The sequence below is a fragment of the Cydia strobilella genome, chromosome 3, assembly GCF_947568885.1.
Source record: "Cydia strobilella chromosome 3, ilCydStro3.1, whole genome shotgun sequence".
NCBI classification, from domain to species: Eukaryota; Metazoa; Arthropoda; class Insecta; order Lepidoptera; family Tortricidae; genus Cydia; species Cydia strobilella.
This window is the reverse complement of record NC_086043.1, coordinates 20276576-20304127: the sequence shown is the minus strand read 5'-3', so window position 1 is coordinate 20304127 and position 27552 is coordinate 20276576. Positions and strand designations below refer to the sequence as shown.

General features: G+C 37.2%; 1 protein-coding gene across 3 annotated transcripts in view; it reads right to left on the bottom strand.

Annotated features, from left to right (window-relative positions):
• The window catches only part of LOC134756070 (solute carrier organic anion transporter family member 74D-like), a 72270-nt gene that overhangs the window by 37351 nt on the left and 7367 nt on the right, over window positions 1–27552 (bottom strand). Inside the window, exons 1-2 of one of the 3 annotated variants that reach the window (XM_063692874.1) lie at window positions 22449–22746; window positions 306–1033 (exon numbers count right to left, since the gene is read on the bottom strand). In XM_063692874.1, coding sequence (XP_063548944.1) covers window positions 306–963 — 658 coding nt within the window. In that variant the 5' untranslated portion in view covers window positions 964–1033; window positions 22449–22746. Of the gene's footprint in view, window positions 1–305; window positions 1034–1124; window positions 1517–22448; window positions 22747–27552 lie in introns of those variants that run through there. The other 2 variants (XM_063692873.1, XM_063692875.1) reach the window with 2 other exon arrangements.

Below are 27552 nucleotides of genomic sequence, written 5' to 3'. Positions count from 1 at the left end.
CAAGAGTCAAACGACAAAGAATAAAAAGAATACAAAATGTTACTATATTTAATTATTAAAAGATAGCGTATATTTAATTTAACAAGCTTAGATTGCTTTTGCCCCGGACGTTTAGGAGGCCAAGACATAAAATTAAGCCCTTTTTTTTATTTTAAAGAAATGGTGGACTTTCGCGCTTCTCAAGATATAACAGTTGGGAGGGCTAGTGGTAAAAAGAGTTCACTGTATTTCAGTATTCCAACATTTAGAAAAGTCGCCATCTATCCCTTTGTGTCTTTAATTGAAGTATCAAAATAAACACTTACCCATGTAGAGTGGCGACTGTCGGCTGCCAACGTTGTCGTCGACATAGGGGATCCCCAACGTAGCGATGCCCGTCTGTCCCACGCCCACGACCAGCAGGCAGACGAACAGCCACGGAATCACCACCGCCGTCATCGACGCGCGGTTCGCGGTGCTCTGCACGTGCGCGGCGTCACACGAGCTGTTGTTCGTCGTTCCGTTGGAACAGATCGGAGCTGCCCCGCCTCTGTGGGAATCCAAGTGAACATCCAACAGCTCCGTCCCGTACTTCATGTGGGGCAGCACGCAGCCGATAACCCCCACGGCCAGCACCAGCATCATGCACGCGATCCATCGCGGCCGGTGCCCTCGCCCCGCCAGATACGTCAAAAACAACGCCGTACATATCTGACCGATCTCCGTCGCCGCCAGCAACGTCCCAGTTGTCTTCGACTCGATCTTAAAAAGTTTCTCAACTGTTGTCGTCACGCTCACGAAATACGTGAGGAACATCCCCTGCAGCACCCAACCGGACAGGAAAACCAGCATGAAGACTCGTGTGGAATGGAAGGCGGAGCGAGGGACGGCCTGCTGGGGCGGCAGTTTGCAGTCCAGGGAGCCATTGTTGTTTCCTGCCGCTAATTTTTCCTGTTCCTCTGGTGTCCCTTCGACTCCCCTCATGGCGTCCTCGACCGGCAGGCCCGCGGGGCTCGCCTCCCCGCCCGCTGGTACTGGAGCGACCGCGTTCGCCCTGCGACAAAAGAGGCACATATCAGAACGAGCACATACTTAAGGTAGGTTAAGTGCGACACGCTTATCTCCAATTTGTTGAGCTAACTCACTTCATAATCACAACTCAAGAGCGACTGACACAATTGAGCGGTCCGCAACCCTTAATCTACGCGATCGGCGAAGCAGAAACGGATCGCACGCGAAGTTCTAGTGGTTAACGAAATACTGCAAAAACTAGGATCGTCGGTGGTGCAGGCATGCGCATAGTGAGGGCGAGGGTGGAGGCTGCGTGCGCGCGTCGGCGCGGCCGAATGCAACTGCAGAGTGCGGCTGCGAGTGCGCCCGCGAGACGCCCGGCCCTGCTCCCCACACAGGGTTTTTATTGGTCGTCCATACGTTTTTTGCGGGACACGTATTTACATACGATGAAAGCCGTCTGCGCGCCGCCCTCACAGAAGATTCCCTCTCGTCTCGTCTACGGAATGTCTTTGTCTCTCAGCTTTTTAAGCCCGTATCGTTTTACAATTTACACGTAGAATTAGAAAAAAGTCGCGTTGTTTTGTTTGTCCGGTGCGTCACGTATCGGGTCAAGTTACGGATGTTCTCTAGCTGAATTAACTGTCACCAAGAGCTAGCTAAGTTCGCATTAACGGCTCCTGTGGAATATTAATGTGAAACGAGTCATACAGATAACAGGACTTGCGAAACTCACCAGGCCGATGACCACCGACGACTCCGGGTTAAGCACTGAGCCGAGTCTAAGAGCTCTATGAACAGAAAAACCGATCTATTTACTGTGACGTGCGCGTTTTAACGAGCGATACTTGATGAAGCGCATTGGTAACTGCACGCCGAGATACAAAAGTTATGCAATTGCGGATTATCGCGCGCTATCGCTCGCTACAGTGATAACGGGACGCGGACTAGCGCGGCACGGCAGGTTGTTGCTACCACTACCACCGCGCCGAGACATTTATCATGGATGACCTGCGCGACACGAACTCGACATAATAAGCCGAATTGGTCTTCAGTCCTAAAAACAGATCTGTTTTGGCAAAATTAAATTGTGCTTTGATACGTGTTTGATACTTTTGGTTTCTGTACCTAAAGTCTATTCACGGAAAAAAGTGGTCATGTATAATAGTGTAATTTTTTTATATGAATGTGAATTTTTAAGCAGCACGTTTTGTACGTAATTTGTGGATATCAAACTACATATTAGAAATACAAACATGATATACCTATATGAATTTATGATATACCTATTAAATTGTGCTTTGATACGTGTTTGATACTTTTGGTTTCTGTACCTAAATTCTATCCACGGAAAAAAGTGGTCATGCATAATAGTGTAAATCTTATATATGAATGTGAATTTTTAAGCAGCACATTTTGTACGTAATTTGTGGATATCAAACTACATATTAGAAATACAAACATGATATACCTATATGAATTTATGATATACCTATTAAATTGTGCTTTGATTACGTGTTTGATACTTTTGGTTTCTGTACCTAAAGTCTATCCACAGAAAAAAGTGGCCATGCACATAATAGTGTAAATCTTATATATGAATGTGAATTTTTAAGCAGCACGTTTTGTACGTAATTTGTGGATATCAAACTACATATTAGAAATACAAACATGATATACCTATATGAATTTTAACAATATACATATATCCCATGGTACCAATGTTTTCTTGTACAGCGTCTTCTGGCAGTCTTTACCAAGTTTTCCTGCAATATATATAGTATTTTTTACATTAGATAATCCAAATTATACCTTATGAGTCATAAGGTATAATTTGGAGGACGTCATAAGTTATGACGTCCTCTTTTCACAAAGAAAACAATTTTTCTAATTGTATTCAGATTTAGATCTAGAGAACTATCTCAAGTTCTGACGTTCTTTAACTTTGGTGAATTTGACTTTTTGACGAAAAAATGCCTCCCATATAAAAAAACTACCGCTTGGAGAGTTGGAGTAGAGTCTTCCTGACTACCACAAATATAAATGAGTTTTAAGAAGTATCTTTACAACAGCTTGTAAAAATACAAATACAGTTGTGACATTGTAGCGGGAAGCGAGTGAAGATTGTCAAAATACGCTGTACAAGCAATGAAAGGTACACATCATCATCATCATTGATGACTGAGGATCATTGATGGAATTTATTTGGCGAAAACACACAAACCCATACATTAAAACACGATTTTATTTTTGTTATATGTATAGTATTAAAATATACAAATTATTAAAATAAAAAACTTCTTGAAAATGTACATTCGGTAAAAAGTTATACCAGATCATCCACGACCACTTTTTTTCGTGGACATACTTTACCTACAACCAGATTTGATCGTTCTATTACATTTATATAGCCTTGCCTTGTCTACCTTATATATATGGGATTATAACTTTTCATTTTACCGGTCAGAAAGTAAGACTGAACACATAATACGAGCCTCAGCGTAATCAATCTCGATCTCATCACAGCAAATTGATCTCACGTCCATGTTGCAACCGATCTATGAAAGCCATTCTATTACTAGTAACCAAAATTTAACGAAAGTAGACTTTAAGTCGACGGGGTAAGGTGCGCAACTGATCAGTAGACTTGTATTCGATGGTCCATGACCACTAACACAACTACAATAAGACGGTTTATTTAATCTTAGCCGATTCACTCCCAATAAATTTTATATAGACACGCCAGCGGAATAAATTGAATAAACTGTTTTCGAACATCTATAAAAAATATATTAATATATAAGCATGTAGAAATAAAACGAATGCCTGACTGGTCTTGCAAAAGTTTGGAATTACCAAAAAGGACCACTTAAATCAATGTCAACCCATATCAAACCTCTCGAAAAGTCAAACATAAGTAATAAATATACATGGTGAGCAAACCGATCGGGTCAGAATTAGCAAGTCTGATACTTTAAGATGCAGGGAATGTTGAAAACACAAAATGTCATAAATTATAAGAATATCAATATCAAGCTTATCAATATGAGATAACCAAAATTATATATAATAGCATATCACACATATTCACATATTACTCATCCGTTTTCATAATACCTAACATTATTGGGTTCCCCTCATCTGGCAGAGTATTATTTGTCAGAAATACACTTCGCATAACACGTATCGCAGAAAACTTTTAGTCGAATGATACTTTCGCATACTACTTACCATAATATACTTGCCATAATAGTCATTTCACATAATATTCATTTGGCAGAATTTTCTAAGTGGGTTAGGTTAGGGTTTTCTGGCAAATAATATTATGCAAAAAGAAATTTTGCAAATTCTAATTATGCGAAAAGCAGTATGCGAAAGTGTAACCATCTAACTACTTATTGTAATTGTAACTTTCTTCAACACAATGGGGAAGCAACATTATTATTACAATTACAATAAGTAGTTAGATGGTTACACTTTTAATTCCTAGGTGATTCCATGAGGCTCTGGAGCTTTTTAGGGAGTTGGGCAGGCGTTTACGGGAGGAGTAATGATCCCCGCTGTGGGTCTTGGCGGGTCCAACAAGTTTCCATCGCCATACATCGTGGGAATGCTGCCAGCATAATGGGAACTTTCGGGCCGGGCTTGGTGCAGGGTGGAGATGGGCGTTAGTTTATAGATGTTGTTGACGAAATTACGCTGCACTTGTTGCAGAAATTATGTTTTGTTTTAGTATTAATGTAGAATATGTATGTGACAATGCTTGTGCGGATTACATATGTGTTTTGTTTTGACGAAGCACATATGTGGCGGATTACCTTTGTATTTGATTATATATGAATAAATTGCAATTAAAGTAAATACATAACAACTTACTCATAAAATAAAATAAATCCTAAATTCAAAGATCATCAAACATATAATATTTAAATATATCCAGATTGAGGCCTCACTCTGTATAAATGGGATATAATGTTATATATAGTGATTTCGGTAGCCTTAAGGACTCATACATACACTTTGTAATTCATATCAAACGCGACAGACATCGGTAGATATATTTGAGAGATCGAGACATGAATAAAAACATCAAGGCAGCTCCAGGAAAAAGCAACCAAAGCTGTGATAGATAACATTTTATTATGACAACTGTATTACAATGTTACGGGCAAATACTGTTAAGCTACATTTTGCACGGGTCTGTTACACAAACCTGTTACAAAAAATAAAACTACCTATATCGTATAATATGTTGATAGTTTGACATTAAATTTTGACTGTGTCAAATGAAAACTTGGTTTTCTAGTAAAATTCAAGTTATCAGATTTTTTAGAATAGTGGTCGTAAGAAACATTTAAGTAGGCGGCAAGCTCCAGGTGCAAAGTCATCTCGAAGCCTGAGTGAAAGGAGACTGGAGAGGACATAGTGCGCGGTCAAGGCGAGTAGGCAAACACCTGCCGCGCCATCTCTTCGATAACACAAATCTAGCTGAGACACCATTCGGGAGGAGCGAGCACTCAAAACCGTCGGGATGAAAAGTTTTTGAAAGAACGGGCAAAATATATGCAAACGGAAAGTTTGAAATATAAATTATCCATGAAATTTTCCAGATTTTTTTCTTCAAGCTAATTTTTCCCAAAAAACGGACGCTCAAATACTTTAAATAAAACTGTCTAGAAAATTTCTTTTGGAGCTAAAATTATATAAGCATTCAGATCCGCCATTGGGTCAGGGATAAAAGAAGAAATAAACCGCCTAGAAATAGTAGAAGTAGAAGAGTAAGTATATATATATATATAGAGTTATAGACATTTTAAGAGCCAAAGTAAACACGAGCCAATGTCAACTACTTGACGTAACTAGTCAAGATATTGCCATTCAGAACTGAGCTGTGATATACTATATACGGAATAACAAAAAATATAGCCAATACGTCCCTCCACACTGGGACTAGGCACACAGACCTTAAGCACAAGAGCGATCCAAAAAAGAGATGGTCACATTTAAAGGAACACATTAAAAGCGTAAAAGAAAAGAAAACTAGAGCAAGGCACCAAAAAGAGATGGTCACATTTAAAGGAACACATTAAAAGCGTAAAAGAAAAGAAAACTAGAGCAAGGCACCAAAAAGAGATGGTCACATTTAAAGGAACACATTAAAAGCGTAAAAGAAAAGAAAACTAGAGCAAGGCACCACAGTAAGCGTTGGGAGACATCCGTCATGTCTATTTAAGATGTAGGATTAGGTGTCAAGGTGTCGTAGAGAGTATAACCCCCTTATTCATAAAACTTAGCAACCTCTTACAAACCTCTGTTAAATTTTGTCTCTTTCTAACAAACAGAAATGTTAGATAGGATAGGGACAACTGTTACCAACGGTTTGTTCGTTTTGACAGACGTTTATGAATAACGCCGGAAAAATGTTTTCTGGAATAAGTTTTCATGGGTTAGGTATATGAATATACATGGGTGATATGGGTTAGTATCATCACATAAATTTCACCATGGACATTTAAATTGAATTGGCAATTTGTGCCTGTTCAAAACGGTGATAAAAGTAGGTACACGCTTGACTTATTCCATCTATCATTCCATTAACACAGTGTCAATGCGTTAATCATGTTCTCTTCTAAATCATAGAGATCAGTTTCTTAAAGCATAATCCTCAGAAGACATGCCAAAAATAGACAGACATCTTTTTTACCATTCTCGTGATATCCAAGGTTTACTGTGCACGGTAATATGGTCCTCGTGTTCTATTTATGGTACAAAAAGAAATGTAACATCGCAAGTATCGCAACCGATCGTATAATTTACGATATTAGAATATCAATATCGTGATCTATGTTATTTAAACGTATGATGAAAAGATGTTTTATTCTAATCCAGTGCTTGGCCATGCAATTTTGCAGCTCGCTGTACAGATTATATCGATTAATTTTTATTATCATTACTTAGGTATGTTAAGATGAATATAGCTGGACAAATCACTCATAATTTAAATCCGTAGGTAATAAAATAAAGATAACCGTAGCATTGAAATAGTAAACAGTACCTAAAGCTATTAAAAGTAACAGGATGCAACCGTGTTATTAAACTGATATGAAGAAGCTGTTAAAGTTACTTTATCACAAGTGAATGTTGACTATTTACCCGCGTGAAGCTTTGAAATGAATTAAATCATGTTGTTGACGTGACACTTTATGTATATGACTAATATGACCTAACTAGTCCTCATGACAAAGTCGAATTCAAACAAAAACAGTAGCTTGAAGGTCATGGCGAAATAATAGCTAGATCGATAACTAATTCATGAAAAGGAAGGCAAGTTTAACTACGAGTACAATTGGTTATCATAGCCAAGGAATTATAAACTTTTGAGGTATTTCGAACTCCATTAGAGTACATATTGAAGTATGATATGGCTCTCTTTCTCTCCTTATCTCTTGTCCTGTTACTAGAGGGTTCCAGACCCAGTTCGTCTGGTGGTGTAATGCTTATCTTTTGATATTAGCAATCTTTTACGAGCTCTAAAACTTAATGTTTTGACCGAGAGGGCCATATAAATTTCTAAACTTGTCTTTTTTTTAATTATATATTTGTGCCTGAACAATTCTTGAAACTGTTGTATTAATTAAACAATGATCCTCAGAACGATATAGATAGATACCTAAATAATCGCAATTAACCCAAATTATATGGATATACCTTGTAAAGCTAAGCGTAAATTTAACAATGAAGAATTTAAAGTGGGACCATAAAAAAACGATCAGATTAGATAGATATAACGGAATTTAAGTCATAAACTACTAGCTAATTAGATATGTAAATAGGCTAAACAATCACGAATCGTTAGCCCTTAGCTGAATGGATATACAGTCTGGGCCCCGACTGCCCCGAGTGCCTAGGACCGGATTCTAGAACAGGTCCTTCAGTAAATAGATAATCGCTTGCTTTACGTCACAGGTTATGCAACTGTGAACCGTGAGATAATCTGGCGGTTTATATATATTTGAACCATTTCGCCAGCTGGTTTAACGGCAGAAGAGGGTCAGACAGAAAACATACGTTCATTCATCAGTAATCAGATACTGCGTATTTTTGTGAATATACATTACCTAAGTAAGTAGTTCTATAATAATGAGAAGAATAATAGTTATTTACGATACAAGTACGGAAAAGAGGAAATTCGAAACGAGTGGCGATAAATTAATACACGACCGCAGGGAGTGTTTTAAATCGACACGAGTTGCGAATTACCTATTCGCACGTGTATCGTACAACGTTTTACAGTATAATGGCCCTTTAAACTTTCGACATGCGCGAAAAGTGCTCTTTACGCACTAGTGCGAGAAAGTAGCACCATAATTATGTACTGTAATAGTTATTTACGATACAAGTGCGGAAAAGAGGAAATTCGAAACGAGTGGCGATAAATTAAAACACGACCGCAGGGAGTGTTTTAAATCGGCACGAGTTGCGAATTACCTTTTCGCACGTGTATCGTACAACGTTTTACAGTACATATGGCCCTTTAAACTTTCGACAAGCACGAAAAGTGCTCTTTTACGCACTAGTGCGAGAAAGTAGCACCATATGTACTGTAAAGATTTTTATACTTATATCTATCTATCTGTCTTTGAATATTTCGGTTTTCATAATATATTCATAGTATATTACAACAGAAAATCGAATCTTAGGTATATCACACCAGCTCAAGAAATGAATTTTCTTTAAGCGGAACAAAGCTCCTGCCTTGCCAATGTTAACAGATAAGCTCGAAGCTACTGCCAACTTACTCTATGTACTACTAAGCCTTATCAGTCGACGATAAACACAGATTATTATCTATTTAAATATTGTTAGCATCGCATGTATCGATACGATGTTTTAATTAAGAATCGATTAGCATTTAAAACGGCTCGGAGGCTGCGGATTCCAGTGCGCGGGAGTAGATCCAGTCATGTTAATTGACCACATACGTAGCAGCAGCTGAAAGGGCCCATAACGCTACAGCCGTATACGCCATTATCGATAATTATTCTACGCAAATATCATTTAAATGATTCAAGCTCGTAAAACCTTAAGGCCTGTTTTTGAGTGCCTTTACAGAACCGGCAAAGCACTAGGCATAGAGTACGTGCTGCGGTGAACGAATGCATAATTATCGGAATAAATGCAATAAAGTGCAATACAATGCCGAGTGGGCTGTACATCTGGATAATGAATCGGTTGTGGTTCGACCAAAAAGGCAGAAAAACTTGATACCCGCCCAATCAATGTTTAGTTCCGACTGTGAATAAACGGCTTAATTTGGTTTAAATTAAAATAAAATGCTAAAACCCTTTAAAATACAAGCCTCAAAGAAAATCAGATATATTTAATCCAGACTTTGAATATTGAACATTAAATTGGTTAATTATTGAGTCCAGTAGACAACGGACACCTGGCATCTAAATGCCTCTAGTAAGTACATTTGCAAATCAAATTAAACTTATTGCGAAGATTAATTTCAACAGCAGCTGGGAACCAAGTACAAATGATTTATCCGAGTTGATAAAACAGGCATTTATGCAAAACCCTAGCCAGATTACACAGATTTGAATAGTAATTAAGTTTAGTGACACAGACGGAATATGCAGGTGATCGCAGAGGCCTGATTGTAACATATACGTCAATTATACTGACAACTGAATGAACTGTGATCCTTAACAACGCCATGGTCATGTGAATTGTTCAATTAAATAAATAATTCCTGCTTCGATATCCATATTAAGCACTTATTTCAATACACAAACCAGAACAGGACAAGGAAAACACTGCCAAATATGCCGTGGAAATACCAAACCAAAACAAAATCAAAATTAAAATACACATCTACTAAATACAGAGACAATAAAGCAAACAGCAAAGCCAAAAAAGTTTCAAAATAAATGACGGCCGATAAAACAAATCCATAATGAACCAAAGAAAACACAAAATTAAAACAAAAGTCTGATTAACAGCAATAATTCAGGCAAAAAGGCGGTGGTGTCAAACAAATCTTCCGAGAAGGTGTGTCTGCATAAAACATTGGCGACGGGACCCCGCGGCGCGAGATGTGAGCGCGCGAGACTTACTGCTGTTCCCGGGAAAATTAAACGTCTTATTGACGACTGCAAATGTAAGGACATTGTAATCTGAGCTTCTTTTAACCCTAGCATAACAATACTGCCCTTGCCGTTCTCCTACTTCTAAGCCCTCACAAGAACGTGGGCCTTTCTGAAAATTAGCTTTTTTTAATTTAGGACAGTCCGCGGACCCCTCCGCAAACCCTCTATTAGGGCAGCGCGAGAATACTTATAAAAATAATAAGTATATCTGTAATCTGGTCCACAGTGACGAACGTTTTTTATTTATTTGGGTCTCCGTCAAATATTTCGCTTTCCAAAAGGGTTCCGTCCAAAACAGTTTTAGAACCACTAACTTAGGAAATCTTACGTTATTTATTGTTAGTGAATACAATACATTTATAAAATTTATTTCTTCTAATCTAACGTATCGATTACTTATTGATGTATCAGATTTTGCGACAAAAACTTTACAACTGCAAATGGTCATTAAATATGGCAAACCTGTAATTTAAAAGTGTTAACAATGGCGGCATTGTCTTTACTTTGATGATTACATGCTAACTTTTACTTGCACAACTATAATTAACTATAAACGTAGAAGTCATACCATACACAGTGGATAATTTTATTTTTTCAAAGGACAGATAAGATCATTGAAACAAAAAGTGTTGTGGTATTTCCAAATGTACATGGTCACCATGAACATGAATATTAATGGTCAAGTATAGATTTGTCTATTCATAGTAGGGTGATGTTCGGTGGAGTTGCGCAATAGATCCTTGACATTGTTGATCTCATGCGTCGAGCCGTGCCAAAGCCGCAGGCGCAGGTAGCCGTCGAGAGTCTAGAATAATAATAGGCGTAACTAGGATACAATCCGCCAGGCATAATAAGCCACTGAGTGTTACAATACAACATTTATATGTTACGAAATTGTGATCCAAAAGTATCGAGTGAATATAATAACGAAATGGATTTTAACCCGCTATCTGTTGTGGCCTGTGGGGAATGGTATGCAGTGCATAAGTATATTATTTGTTTAATGGATACTATGCACTAAGAAATAACACACAAATATAATTTTACCCTTAACGCACATCAGTCGGTAAGTTCTTCGGTAAAAATGGAACCAATATGGATTAATTATATTTTGTAAAAAAGGATATTTTTAGAATTCTTCTAGTTATGATATGAGCCATAAATCAAATAAAAATATATTTTCAAATTAAACATACAACCGAAACTTTACTAACATAATAGTAACAATTACAAATAACAACACAATGCATATTAAAACAGAAAAGGCGTCCCCTGAATTTCCGCGCTACAATTCACAAAACCTGTCTCCAGGCAGACCGGCGCCAGTTTTACACAGTTACGTCACAAATATAGTCTAATAGACACGGTTTTAAAACTCGCTTCGGGCAAGGTAGTTGTCAACCACTTGTCAACGAATCAGTACTCTAGTACCACCAATTTGATATCAGTCACCTCTGCTTATTGGACGAAGTGGAACGTGTAAATGGAGAACACCCTGTAACCGTTTAACGAGATAGCAGTGTAGAAACGTCATAACTTGAAGGTAAAGTCGATTCTGAAACGTTTAAGTACCGTAACTATTAAGGTGATAATGAGGGAAAAAGTCAAGAACGCCAAGTAGTCAAGGCTAAACAACAAAAATATATTAGAAGAGGAATGCAGAGGTATAACGAACAAGAAATACACAGCTGTGGAGAATGTTACTTGAACGCGTCCTATTTGGACAAAGATATTGTGGAGATAATTCAATGTTAACCAAGAACTAATCATATTTAAACAATACAGTACGTCAATATAAGTCTAGTAATACAGTACGAATTGAGTAGGTACAGTCAAGGACATAAATATATATACATTCCCAACATTTCAAAAATATGTGTACGCTCTTACACCTTAGACAATTAAAGTCGTGTTCACATATTTTTGAGGCATTTGTCTGAATCGATATTTTTGCCTTCGACTGTACATGAGGAAAAATTACAACATTACTGATATTCATATTCATATATTTATTGGTAAAGCTAACATATGATTCAGCATAAAATATTAGACCGTGACAAGTAAAATTTTACCACAGCAGGCATCTACCAATTTGATATAACTGTTTTGCATATAAAGAGCTCGTATCGTTTGTTGGATACATTTTGTAATCTTTTAAAAAAGATGCGTTGCCAAATTTTCCAAGACACAAAAGATTTAAACATAAAACACGTTTTATGGCACATTGTTCTTTAACACATTAAACGCAACGTAAGGGCATCAAAAACAAACTACTACAGGACACAACACACAGTATTATTGTGTTATCTATCTACGTTACTTCTGTCCTACAATAGTTCGAGTAACGCACACATGCAAAGCTGTTTTCTTGCAAATATTAGAGTGCCAGCAGTGTATGACAAATGTTTGTGTTGTCCTTGGATGACGACGCACCTTCATTAAAACGTGATTTTCGGTAGTACTGATCCCATTAGGGCCTCCGCCATATTTAGCAGCGGCATGTGAAGTAGAGCGTTAAATTTAGTGCATTTTATTTTGCAGATGTACGACGTCAAGCAAAAAAAGTGGCAGACTATATTGGACGTTCAATAAAGCTCGTCAAAACACAATTTAAATTGCAACTTATACCTACTGATAATAAAGATATGGATATGATATTCTTGATCTGATTGTATGTAGATTCTCTCTCGTTGACATCAACACTTACAGGCGACAAATCGCTGTTTCTTTCTTACACATTTCGTTTACATAAATCGCACCTTATGCAGTTGTACAAACAATACAGTCCTAACGTCAAAGCTAAATCGGTGACGTCAGTTTATTGATGTGTTTTACAGAAAAAACTAGATCAGTCTTAGGTACTTTGAAATTACCGAAGAAGAATATAAGAGATCACTTGAATAAATAGGCGTCGAACCAAAAAAGGTAAAAACAATGAATACAGATTTACACACACAAGGGCCCATCGCACGAAATTAGAATCACAGACACATTAATTTAATCGCCAAACAGGAAACATAAAATTAAGTTAGTAAGTTTTCGACATAATTCTCGTATAATGGATACCAGTTTGCAACAGGTGTAGGTGAGGTAAACATGTGTCTGATATTTAAAGGAATAAATAAATGATAAAGCTTGTATTGCAATGGTCATTAAAAATACTCATGTTAATAGAACAGAGTTCGAAAAGGTTTAACCCGGTTGGTTTCTACTGCGAGAGTTTTACTATGAGAATTTGGATCACAAAGCAAAGCAAAGGATAAACGCGGGTAAGTTATGCCTACATTTGTTTTTAGAATCAGACAAATCTTAAAAGGCAAAATTTAAAAAGATACATGATGTTTATAATTTCAACATTGTCAACACTTTCAAATTTTTGGATTGTAAATATGGTCGAAACCGATAAAATATAAAAATGAATGTTTAATGTTAACAGTATGCGTGTGCAACTCAGCCTACACTCGGTGCACTAAACTCCACAAATAAGGTCCCGTCCTTCGCAAACAACTCACAGGCCACTTCCGTCCGACGCACTCGCAACAAAACAACAAACAGAATGAAACCCAAACAGAAGGCTTTCAACTCGAAAGAAAACCGAAACTTTTGGTTGATGATTTTTACAGGTGTACAGTATACAATTTTAAAAGCACTTGAAAGTTTGGGTGGGCTACCTTAGGTACCTAATACCGTACCTATATCTTGCCACGAGGCAATCCGGCCGAAAAAAATCAGAGTAAAAGGCCACGCGACACTGCAATGTGTATTGTAAAGGCGACAATCGAAACACGTCCTTTAAATAATAACGGACTAGCTAGACAATATCCGTGCACTAACAAAATTGCCGACCCTTCAATTAAACGGGCCAATCAACTAATTCTCAAACTACTTATAAATTAGTACACAACTAATTTGAGATTTTGTTTTGGCATTTGAGTAGACGAATCAATAAATTAAAAAAACCGGCCAAGTGTGAGTCGGACTCGCGCAGCGGCAAGACGGACAGACGGACAGACGGACAGCGGAGTCTTAGTAATAAGGTCCCGTTTTTACAATTTGGGTACGGAACCCTAAAAACAAGTTAACCAGATAGAATCGAAGATATATTAGCCATGCGCAGCACTGAAGTCCGTGTCTGACTTGGAAACGAAACAAAAGAGAGAGTGTAATGAAGCAGACGGGGTCAATCAAGGGAAAAGAGACAGGCGGAGGACCGAGCATGTAAGGCTGCGGCAATATTATTAGGTATAGTGAGACATCCTTTAATTTAATGCATTAATTACCAATAAGTTCATGCTCTTGTGGTAGCAAGCTTTCTTTAGCCTTAATGTGTCAAAATCTTAAACATACGACACGGTGTGGCGTATGACCACAAGATAAATAAAAATAACCAGTTTGCAATTTCAGAAATGACGAAGAGAAATTTACATTATAAATCTTTCGAGCTTATCCTTTAACTTTCGAAATGTATACGCTGAGCTAATGAATTAATTATAATAAATAATGGCATTCACGTGTTTCTGACCCTGCAGGGTGTATTGTTCTCGATGTTTCATACTAATAACAATGCTGTTACCAATATAAATATACCATAAGTAAAACTACTTTTCAAACAAACGTGTGGGAATAAAAGCAAAAGAAAACAAGCTTCTAGATTAGTGCAGTATCGTAAAACAAAAAGTAGTACTAAAACGAGATAGATATGGAAAGGACACGAAGGCCACTACAGCAAAAAACAACTTTAGAAAAAGACACATCTTGGGGACAGTATGCGTGATAATCATGATATGACTATTGCCCTTCTATTATGAATTGATTCAATGTCGATTGTATCAAGTCGGCAGCAGTACTGTTTAATTTCTCCGTAACCGTAATTTCCTGTAACCTAGTTATGTAGCTGAGATCTTTAGTGTCAAGGACATTGTTCTAAGAGTGGTTCTGTTCTAAATATGATATGAACAATACTTATTATCACACAATGACCAATTTGACGTTTCAAAGGCAATGAGATCTTTTTTTATTGAATATAAATAATTGTGTTAACTCTCTTATTGACAGAGGTTATCCGGTCAAAGCAGAATTTCATATACTTTCCATTGCCACGACGGCAGGGTTATCGGGGGTCGACGAGTCCTCGAGCAGGCATTTCACTGGCAGGGTCAATGGCAAAGCTATCGAGTTAGCTTTAGCTTACACGAGTTACACATACCAATATAATTTAGTGCCCGATAAACATTATAAAAATAAGATAAAAGTAATGAACAAAAAAATAAACGGCTTGTTTGTAAAACGATAGGTATCTTCAGAGAGAGGTTGCGTTGCGCTAGATAACCAAAACACAAGAACCGTACACGCGAGAAACGTAGGACTGCTGGCAGCGCTCAAAAACCGAATTTCAGTGACCCTGAACTCCGCTTGACAAAGCCGGATGTCAAAACAAAAAAAGTATCAACTCTAACAGATAGCTGTTACTCGACCCACATCCATAACCTGGTTAAGGCGAAAACGCAATGTAATTTCGCGTACATTTTTGGAACACTTTTACTTCGGGCGCACGGTCCAGCGCTCGGCGCTGGGCGAATTCTGCGATGACACCAATTTCTCTTTCAATTTCAGCGCGAGCTTTCGGCTACGACAGTAGATCGTCAACGCCAAGATGCCCAAGATCAAGGCCATGGCCTATGTATATAACAGTATAACACAACGCCTTCCTACTGGCCTTCGACACAAGAAAATTATCTAATACTCAAGCTTTAAAATGTTAGTGGCAACGATGATTGATGGTTGTTTATCCCTGATAAATTAGCCAAAGACGTGGCTGATACAGAAATTAATATCAAAGCCTACTTTTCGATTTGACCTGCATTTATTTTGAGCCAGTAAGCGGATAATGTTACTGCTCATTAATCTTCTATATCTGATGTATACATGTGTGTATTTTTAACACACCACGCAGACGTGACTTCATACTCTAAGGAAGAGAGGAAGATCCAAAGACAACATCAAACAAAATCCATGTTAAGATTTGTCAATGAAAAGATGTTCAAACCAATATCCAATCGTGGATGAAATTGATACTTACGTTGTAATACCACTAGAATTACAGGTGTGTTCGACATCGACCACCGCAGCGGGAAACATGCGTAAGTTAACTCTGTTACTCAACGTTTCGATAATCGCGTACAGTGTCGAATATCGATGGTTCCCTGTTGCTGCACTTTTTGCGCATGTTTTCGCAACGAGCGCGTCATCATCACGTAAATCCGTCTGGCGCATGCGCTGCGTATAACATAACTTTCTCTGTCGTACGCAAAGTGCAAACACATTTGGTTCAATTTCGCTTTTTTCGCACAATCGGAGCTACAGAGGTAAAAAAACGATTTTTATCGAGAGGAAAGGGATATCGTTAACTTGTATTTTCTTACCGGCCATAATTTATGTGTGTTTAATTGGATTGCGCTACTATGTACAGTTGAATCTTATTCGAACTCGTAAACGATTTCAATATTTAATATAGGTAACGACACGACAAGAACAAAAGGAGCAAATTCAAGATTAAATTACCCAGGTCCGTGCGAACCGCCAGTCCCTTCGTTATCGAAAGTGTCGGTGCCTTATAAATTCGTCATGTCATGTCCATCTGTTTTTCTGTTCTATACAGGCATTTAACTTAGAACCGTTCCAGCAGCATTAAATACTATCTACAGCATTAATGTAAGTATCCCATTTATGCTCTGACAACATTTAACAGCGCTAAAACGAGTCTATACATTAAAATCACGGTATTTAAATTCGTAGTTAAACGACAGGCAAGGAATTAATTAACGATATCAATGTTGCATAGAATTTGAATTCAACAACTCAGTTACGAGTATATAGTATATAAGTACCTAATCAATACCAAATGCCAACTGGTAGTGTATTAATATAAATCAATGGCGTGTCTACTCGAGAAATAAGTACATAAACAATACAATGTAACGACATGAATTTAAAGATATATTCAGGAAAATCTACTTCTAAATTCTGCGACATGAACCTGGGTACAGTACAGTCGCCATCATGTCGCCATCAGTTATCAGAGCGGCCTAAGTGCTCTAAAAGGCTTGGTTCAGATATTTGTGCATACCTTGGCCGTTCCGATATATCTGATGGCGACTGAACAGATGTGCAAGTTGCGGAAAGTTTCCAAATAGTTGGAAAATTTCGTAGGAAACAAAGGAAACTTTCATTTTCGAAATGGAAAATTTCGATTTTTAAACAAAATTATGAGAAGTTTCCGAAATTTTTCCAAATGGAAATTTTGCCATTTTGGAAACTTTCCAATGGCACATCAGTAAACCTGAGTAAACAGGACGACACAATCATGTAGGTATATAATTTTCATATTCGTCGTTGGGGACAGTAAATGTCACATTCAGTCACCAAGAGAATACAAGTTAAATGGAAGCAAAGCAACCGAGAGCGAAACTAATACGAAGTAACTTGCTTAAGAGATTAACTTTCATTCGTGATGCCGAAAGTTAACTTTTACCTTCGCTCGGAAAGCACTTACACAAATTAATTAAGACCGCAGCTTCAACAAAAGGTTGTAAAGTTATACTTTGTTCTTTATGTTTCTCTTATGTTTGAACAAGTAGGTGAACACACATATGTATTTATTGTATATTCTTTGGAATAGCGTAGACGGATCTTAATGACTGTTTACAACTGTATTATGATAATATGACTATGAAATCATGTTTTAATATAGCGTTGGATATCACAATAATGAATAATGCAGATGAAAACCACAAGAATTAAATTTGATTAAACTTCGAACATGTATAGGTACACACTATAGGTACCTAAGTATGAATTATGTAGAATTGAGGCAAAATATTTTGTTTAAATATTTTGCCTCTTTTGCCATAACAAAATCCGCGCGAAGCAAAACAAATAATAGTAAAAGAGCATTCATCGTGTACAGTCAGCGACCGAAGCAAACTGGTTACAATACAAGAACGTGGCTTCTCTAATTACTTTCATATCGGTTCAGAAACCCGCTGTCCGCTAAAAATAAGCCGGCCGACGTCGAAGTAAGGATATCGGCAATAATGTGGGTTAAGTCAGAACGTCAGACCCATTCCCTTTAACAATTAAAAAGTATAAAACTTTAACCCACCTAACCAAGTAACCACCAATAGATTTTTTTCTTGTAGAGAAGCAGAAGAATTATTGGAAGTTCAAAATGTAACCTAGCCTAAACGTACCTACTTAAAAATTGTACATCTAACATTAAACAAACATAACTAAAATTATAACCCATTGCCGTACTCCGTTAAAAATATCTATCTACAATAGCGACGATCGAAGTAAAAACCACCTAGAGAAGCGATTGTCATTGTCCGTGTCGTGGCCGTGACCGTGAAAGTCCAATTAGACTTTAAAGCAAGAGCCGACACTGCACCGACACGCCATTATTACGATCATCATCAGTTTGACATGACACAGCATATTCATAAATGTAACACCATTCAATCATAAAATTTAGGAACAAGAATAGTTCCTTGCGGTATTTAATTTTAAAATTTTCTTGTTGCACAAAGAAATTATTCATTTGGTGCAATTTGATAATAAGGAAATCTAGCTTAGTGTGACAAAATCTAAGACAGAGCAGATAAATTACAAGGTGTACAGAATTATATTCATGTTTATTTTGAATCACAAACGCATTACGCAGATCGACGAATAAATGAGCCACAACTGTTAATATCATTAAAATAACCACATTCCTGCATTATGTACATTGCCAGGTACTGGCTAGTGGCTACACAATCACATGCAGCAAAAGTTCAAGTACTCGTATTAATGAAAGATCTGATCTGCGTTTTAATAATTCATTCCCACGGACCAAGTAATTAACTGAGAGATAACTCCGAGTGCCGGTTCAGCGACTGATAGCGTCTCAAGCAGCAGTTATCTGTAGCAAAGACTAACAACTCGTGTTTTAATTGATAACTATCTATTATGTTTCATACTTACAAAATAACCTTATCGGCGTGCGGTTCTTCATTCGAATATTTTTCAGTTATTTCATCGTTCTAAATCATAACTCATTAGGATTTTATTTGGGAATGAGATTAGTAAACTTTGTGAAATTTACAATTTAAAAAACCGGCCAAGTACGAGACGGACTCGCGTTCCAAGGGTTCCGTACATTACACAATTTTTTATAATGTATTTTTTATGTGAAACGTGAGTGAAATGTTTTTAAAAAATCGGTAGGGGTCGGATCAAAAACTACATAATTAAGTCCGACTTACGCTTGATTGCACATTTCTAATAGATTTCCTGTGATCTATAGGTAAAGAATTATTGTGTATTTTTTTCAAAATTTTAGACTCAGTAGTTTTGGAGATAAAGGGGGGGGAACGGTAATTTTTTGGCTATTTTCTTAAATACCTTCTAAACTATTTATTTTAAAATTACAAAAAATATATATTTGAGATTCTCACAACGATCTCTTTCATTTGATATGTAGCACGATACAGTTTTAAAAACTTTATTTTTTAATTTTCTCATTTACCTACCAAAAGTGATCCCCGTGTTTAAAATTCATTTGTTTACGTTACATGTCCGTCTTTGGGTCATAAACATACATATGTATACCAAACTTGAATACCAAAATAGGCTGTGACAGACAGACGCACGAGTGATCCTATAAGGGTTCCGTTTTTTCTTTTTGAGGTACGGAACCCTAAAAAGCCATAGAAATGTATATTTACGGACTAAACGCGTGTGTATGTAACGTGTGTAATTAATTCATAATGTAAAAACATGATAGCAACAAACCTTTATTTTACACAATTAAATTAAAATATTGATTTAAAGTAAATCTGTAAGTATTTTCCTCATATTACAATAAATAATATTACAATCGCAATCTAAAAAACCTTGCTAGGTTTCGGGGAGGAGCGGGGGTGTGATTGCACCCCGGTTTTCACGCAAGATTGACACCATGGTTGTGGATTTGCCAAAAATGCCCAGTAAAACTAAGTAAATATGACGATCTCAGTAGATCTACCATTGGCAGAAGACATGTGCCAATGGTAGATCTACTGAGAAAATAATGTTTAAACAATTTCCCAAAGAGAGTACCTAAAATTTATATAAGGTGAAAGGTAAGTCACCTAAACATTAGAACAAATTTCAATACAGTAAGCCCTTTTATGTGTAACATTATTATGCCTTCCTAAACGTTGAAAATTAAGGAAAATAATGGAAAATCCGGGAACAGCAAGGAAGCTGAACGTCGAGGTCAAACGTCTAGAGGTCAACCGGGAGAGAGAGGCTTACAAGGAACAAGCGCTAGTTGTAGGCGTAAATACGCACCCTGCAGTACACCAAATCACCAAATAGAAGGACTGTTTTGATTGGATTGCAAGTATACAGAAAATCAATTATTAATGTTATTATCAAGGATTAAAATATAAAGTATAGGTTAACGAAGTTATACTTTTATAAAAGATACTAGGATGAAAATATATATGAAGGTGTTTAATTGGTGCTAAGGGTTCGTAGAAGTAATGATTTATAACACGTGTAGTGTAAAGTAAAATTGTTTACCCCCTACTTCGAGTTGATAGTGATAGTTAAATTACGTTTATCGCAATGCTAGTTCAAGGTATTATTTTGTTCATAAGCTGGAAATCCACTATTTATATTAATCATCCATTAAAACGTAATTACGCTCTCGTTTTAAAACGAATAGCTAGTTTGCTCTGAAACTTTGTACTTACAATAGGATAAGATCTATGTCTGTAATTAGTTTATCTAGCTTCAGATACCATAAAATAAAACTATGAAAACGTTACGTTACATCCCGACGTTTCGAACTCTTTACAGCGTTCGTGGTCAACGGGTGTCAGTGTCATATGTCAGTGCAGTGTCAGTGCGATATAATCCGTTTTCATAGTTTTATTTCATGAGTAACTATCGCGGTAACCGAAGACAATATTCAGATATCATAGTTAAAAAAATACAGCGAATTTAAGTTTTTCATACAAAACTTGTTTTTGCTCTATTTCGTTTGTTGTATAAACTGGAGCTATATAAACTAATTACAGACCTAGATATATCTCATGTCATTGTATGTGCAAAGATTCATTACAATCCAACACGTAGTTTTAAAATGAAAACGACACTCCGTTTGTATGGGAAGGTGAAATTCGGCCGAGCTTGCCGGGGACCGGGGACTCTTCCAAGAACAGTTAACCTGGGACGGAATTAAGGAAACGCAGGGATGCCCAGCACCCGCATTACCCTCTCGGCTTCACTGTCTTATCCCACAGGAAAGGCGAGCCAATACGTAATACGTGTGTAGGCAGGTCGGCTGCAGGAATCTGCCGCTTATTTCAGGTTGGGCCCTACTCGCGCCTTACGGAAACTCCATTCCGGGTTTTGTTTTGGAGTATCCTTCTAGATGGATTGCAAACCAATGCTAAGAGGTCCATCTCCCCTGTGACGAAGTAGCTTCTTGCTTCGTTGTTGGACTTAGTCGCCTCGTATGACACCCTTATCCTGAGGGTTGGCGCTATTCTAACGCCGGCCACTACACGGCAAATCGTTATCTAATTAAATTATATCGATAACAAGATAAAATAAAAGTACAGAGCAAATAAAACATAAACCTTAAGCCCACTGCTGCAATTTATAAATTGCATTCGTCTCTATATTTAATACAATGGGCCGCAAAAATAAATGAAAGCAAAATATCTTTGTTTGAGTGCATTTCAACATGAAACGCAAATAACTGTCCGCGCATACTGATAAAAGAGTTTACCAAGTTTATATCTAAGATATTTGCTCTAGAAAAATACTCAGTGCTCTACTCGTATCGATCAACACACTTATCACTATCAAAGTTGCAGACCGTAATGAATAAATAGGGTACGGTATTGCTGTTGACACATTGATATGAATGTCGCAAGGTAAAATTAGGTTTATTTGAACGGAATATTGCTATTGGCACATTATCTCATTAGAATTTGGGCTGTTGAGTAAAAGGGATCCTATGTCTGATCGAGCCGCCGATACGGACGTTTTATTACACCAGCTTTAAAACACATCCCATCCCAACCGGTTTAGTTTTGAAAAGGAACGCAAGTGGCATACAAATTAACAGCGTATTACGAGCCTTATTACGAGCACTTGTAAAATCATCGATATATCAATGTCGACTCAATTACACTTTCGATATGTACATAAGCGTACCTATTAGATACTTATGATGTTCATATAGTAAATAAAAGTATCCTGAAAACTCACCTTTAGGCGAAGTCTGATGAAAATACAGTTTACGCACACACTTGAAACTCAGTTATGTTTCTTCTTAAATATTTAGAGCTAGAATAGTTTTCTAACAGCTCTGGATCTCAGTTTAGTTCTCAGTAATAGTAATGTTATTGTATTCACGGTTGTCGCGACGCGAGGAGGCCGAGCGCCGGCGGCGGAGTGCCGACGCGCGGCGTCGCTCTTGTAAACAAACTCTGGTGGGGGCCCCGAAAACTTGGCCCGTCACTTACGTCAGCGCAGCGATCTGTCGCACAACATATCATGATAACAACCAACTACGACATGTTGCAACACTTGCAATTAGGGTACTCTCCGATAACTGTATCAAGTTTTCAACTACTGACCTGATTTATTATTACATTGTAATAATGAAGTAAATATAAACACGAGGGAAACATTGATAAAAATGTTGCTCAAAATTTTCCAAACAACATTCCTCTCGAAGCTTTATGTCTGATCGTAAATCATAATTCCAATGCACACAAACAAGTTGATTTTAATATTCCTTTTATTAGCTACGTTATCCGACTTCAAACGGCATAGAACGAAATACAACGTATTTATGACACGGCTCGGGCAGAATTATGGTCATGGCGGGTATTAGGCTGGATATTTCAGGCGAGGCGCATAGAAAACCGCTTTTTGCGCGAGCTATTGCTGTCTCGTATAAATATGTATAAATCTATCCTTGTAAAGAAGCACAACTTACGTATTTCTTGCTATGTGTCAGTTTTTTAAAATGTAAGTGACCGATCCGATTCGCACTCGCAATCGTGTTCTGTATTTCCATCGTTTCATGAAAGCAGATTAACCAAATAAAGCTGAACATCGAGATCTCTAACAACATACTTCTACAAAGATCACATATATACTGGTTCGTTTGGGACGTACATTCGTCGTTTGGCAAGCATTCCTCTTGCTTCTTACAGTTCTGGCTGCAGTAAAAACTAGACTAATTGTCTTGGGCTACAGATAAAGTTGGCTCGCCATCGACCTATCCCAAAGTGGGGTTCCAATTAACTTTAAAATCAGCTGTAACACAAACTATCTACGGGCAAAGAGAATTAAGAAGACAAAGAGTGCTCACTCCATACATCGATTTGTTACCAAAAAGACTATTATTTTCGTAGTCTACATCTAGCGTCAAGTAGCGGAACTATCAGTGCTGCTACTGCTACTCGACACTAGATGTCACATAGAAAATAGAAACAGACATAATTTATTCGTGGCACATAAATATACAGATAATACAAAAGTGACGCCTGACGAAAAGTGTATTGCTCAACAATTTATAACTAATATTATAAGCAGAAGAAGTTGAAAATAGAGTTCCGATAATAATATTAGCTGAAAATCGTTGATCGGATCAGATCAGCGGATTTGCCCTAAGGCACAGTAGGACCGGGCCTAGGGCGGCCACTTATTAGGAGCGGCAGTCTATATGGTGGGTGCTGAGAAAAAGGGCGGCTAGTGTTTACTGCAGGGCTTGGGGCCTAGGGCATAGGGCGGCCAAGACTGCAAATCCGCCACTGATCATTAGACTTTCCGTTAGCCGCGACATCTATTGTCGAGTAGCAGTACAGAGAGTTCCGCTACTTGACGCTAGATGTAGACTACGAAGACAATGGTCTTTTTGGTAACAAAACCGATGTATGGAGTGAGCGTTCTATGTCTTCTTAATTCTCTTTGGTATGGGCGAGTGTATGCATTCTTTTACCATATATCCACTTCAAGCTTTGGCGTTTTTACAGCAAATTCTAAGGTATCAGATAGTTAACAACTACCAATTGCAACATTATATTTTGCCTAGTTAGGTTAACACTACTTTGAGTGGTTAATGTTGCACACGTTTGCATGCAATGTAAATCAAATCCTATTTTAAGGATATAATATTTAATTCAGTAGGTACTATACTACTATAAGTAAGTATATCTATTATGTATAAGATATACAGGGCGTTTTTTCAACCTTTGGTCACATTTTGCGAGGTGAGGTCAGTCAGGTCTGAGGTGGGTCTGAGCAACTTTTGAGCAAAATCAAATGTTTGGTTGGGATTAAAGTGGTCGTAGTATGAATGGGGTTAGTTAGATACATGTGCTAAAAAAAAGTCAAAAGGCAGAATGTGCATTTGATCCCAATCAGACTTCCAATTTCGAAGCTAGGCATAGGCAATAGTGAACATTTTTACTAACCATTACCTAAGCCCTTTTACTTTAACGATATCGATAATGTATGGAAGAACAGTTGTTACTGCTATGCTATGTTTAAAGACCCATTGCCCTAGAACCCAAAAATAGAACAATTTAAGACAGCGTGGGCTTGGCGTTATTGATTTCGAATAAGTTTACATACTCTCACGTTACTCGGCACATCACGGCTCGGGATATTTAGCATCAGTTTTCTTTCGTATAGTGATATAGTTTTTTTTTTATATACTACGTCGATGGCAAACAAGCATACGGCCCGCCTGATGTTAAGCAGTCTCCATAGCCTATGTACGCCAGCAACTCCAGAGGAGTTGCATGTTAGTATACTCGTATTGTTGTAACTTTAGTCAGAATTGTATCGCATTAAAAATACCTTTTTTTAGGATTTATTGCTTTAATTACATATTTAATAAAAGTCCATGAACGTGCTTCATTAGATACCGTAATGTATAAGTAATAAAATTATAGAAGGTAGGTAGTTAGAGAACTGCACAGTCGATGTCAAAAATATGTATACAATTTTTCATCTTAAGTACTCCTCTAGTACAAAGCCAATAAGGCTTTGTAGGTACTAGAAATGCTGGCATATATTAAAGAAAAACCATACAAACTTCACTAAACTTAACAAGCCGAATATCACCCAATATCACGTGGAGGAGAGGGGGATCTAGGCAAATATCACTTTTTTTCTGGTAATTTTTAGTGTTACAATTCGAGAAAATTACAATAAATTAACATACAACATGTTTAGACTAAAATATGGCGACATTTCAAACAGCCCTCCTCTCGCAATTACTTAATTGGCGCCCCTTATCAGCGTCTAATAATTTATTTTCGTTTTTTTGTGAATAATATTATTGTTAGGTGACTGTAAATTTTTGAGGTACAGACGTAGTGAACAATCCTTTCCCGTCTTTTCACGGAAACGTACGTGTCATGCTCAGTACGAAAAGCACTGAAGCGGCGTGACAAAAAATGCGAACGTTTTCGTCAAAATAGTTACGATGCGCGATGGGAAAGAATGATTAGATCTATATCTCATTGTATAGAAATAGAAATGTATATAGATGACTGTATCTGCCTATACAATTTATAGAAATAAGATACACGTGGACTACTGCACATATAGCTGTATAGTGTTAACTGATTGTGCTCATGGCAACTCAAAATTCAATCACGTAAACGACAACCAAAATTTATACCGAATATCAAAACCTCATGAAAGTCAAGATGATATCAAATATATCATGTTAGTAAGATTTGCTGACGCAGGCTCGCCCGGTTAATATTAATGTCGAATATAAAACAGTTGTGTGTTATCGGCCAATCAGTGTCGCTATATGGGTGTTGAATAAAAACGGTATGTATCTGATGGGTCGAAGTCGAAGTATAGGGCTTGATTGATTGACAGGCAAGGTCTGACCTGATTAACTGTTGCTACCTACTATATGTGCCATTTTCAACCAAAAGGGCACTTATTGTCGCTTGTCAGTAAGGCGCTACTTCTATATAGCTTCAATTAGAAATCAACCTTATCAACAAGCGACGATGTGGTGCCTTTTGGTTGAAAACGTCACATATACTCGTAACATGTCTACCGGGGCATGGTAAGAAATGATTATGGTCAGTACAGACGAGTAGTTTGCGAAAATTTTCCAAAAAGTTGGAAAAGTTCTAGGAAATTTCAGGCACGAGAAACAAGGGAACCCTTCATTATGCAAATGTAAAATGCCCGTACAAAAATATGAGAAGTTTGGGAAATTTTGCAATTTTCCGAAATTTTCCGACGTCACATCAGTAATGGTCAGCTACGGACCGAAGGCTTGGCTTCATGAAGCTGATTTGTATTGGGTTAAGAAAAAGATGTAATATTTAAACTAGTTTTAGTTCCAAAATTCAGCTACCTTCTACTAGAAAATCGCGCAACTTTTTTTCGGACCGCCTGAGATGACCTATAATATGATTAATAGGTAATATTCCTTACTGGTATAAACTAGAAGGAACCAAGCCTACCATGAACTTATTTATTAATTCTATACTTATTACTTACGTACGTACTAGGTCGGGTTTACCAAATTTAACTTTTTCGATAAATTTTGGTAATTAGATAGAGTTCTCTAAGATTCTGTACAATATAAAGCGTAATTTCACCGTATGTCCAAATCTTTGTCTGAGTTACGAAATCGTATGGAATTGTCGTAACTCAATGGATAATTACATACACTTTTCATTACAAATCGCCCAGAATGAGCGAGCGAGAATGAGGAGCTCTACAAACTTAACAAATTTTATAAAAAAATTGCGAAAAAAAAACGCCATAAAAATAAAAATTGGGCCAATATTTCATTCTACTGAAGCCTAATAAGGGTCCTGTACCGGTAAACTAAAATGTGTACCGCAAACCGCAACCTCTAATTCTACCGTTTGCTTTGCCATTTTTGGGAATTTCACGTTTAATCTGGAATTTACAACAATTCCTCGTAAATATATTCAGAATGCAACCAGCACGAGCTTTTTTGTAAGTAGTCCAAAGAAACAGCCTTATTTACGACATACACAAATCAGAAATAAATTTTAATTATAAAGCTGGTTGCACCGCAGTTGCAGTACTTATATTTTATAATGACTATTGGAAGAAAATTTTATCGAGGTTTATATTTATACGAGTATCCATTGTTAATATTCTTAAACACTTCTAGTACTGGTTGTAATAAACTAAGACACTGTATAATAACGATTTCAAAAACAGACTGAGTTTTTACCATGGAGTTTGAAAGCTATTTTTGGAACTGAGACACATCCGGAGTTGTTGTAAAAGGAAAACAATAAAATAATCTAACATTGTAAAGATTTTATAGGTCCATAATGTC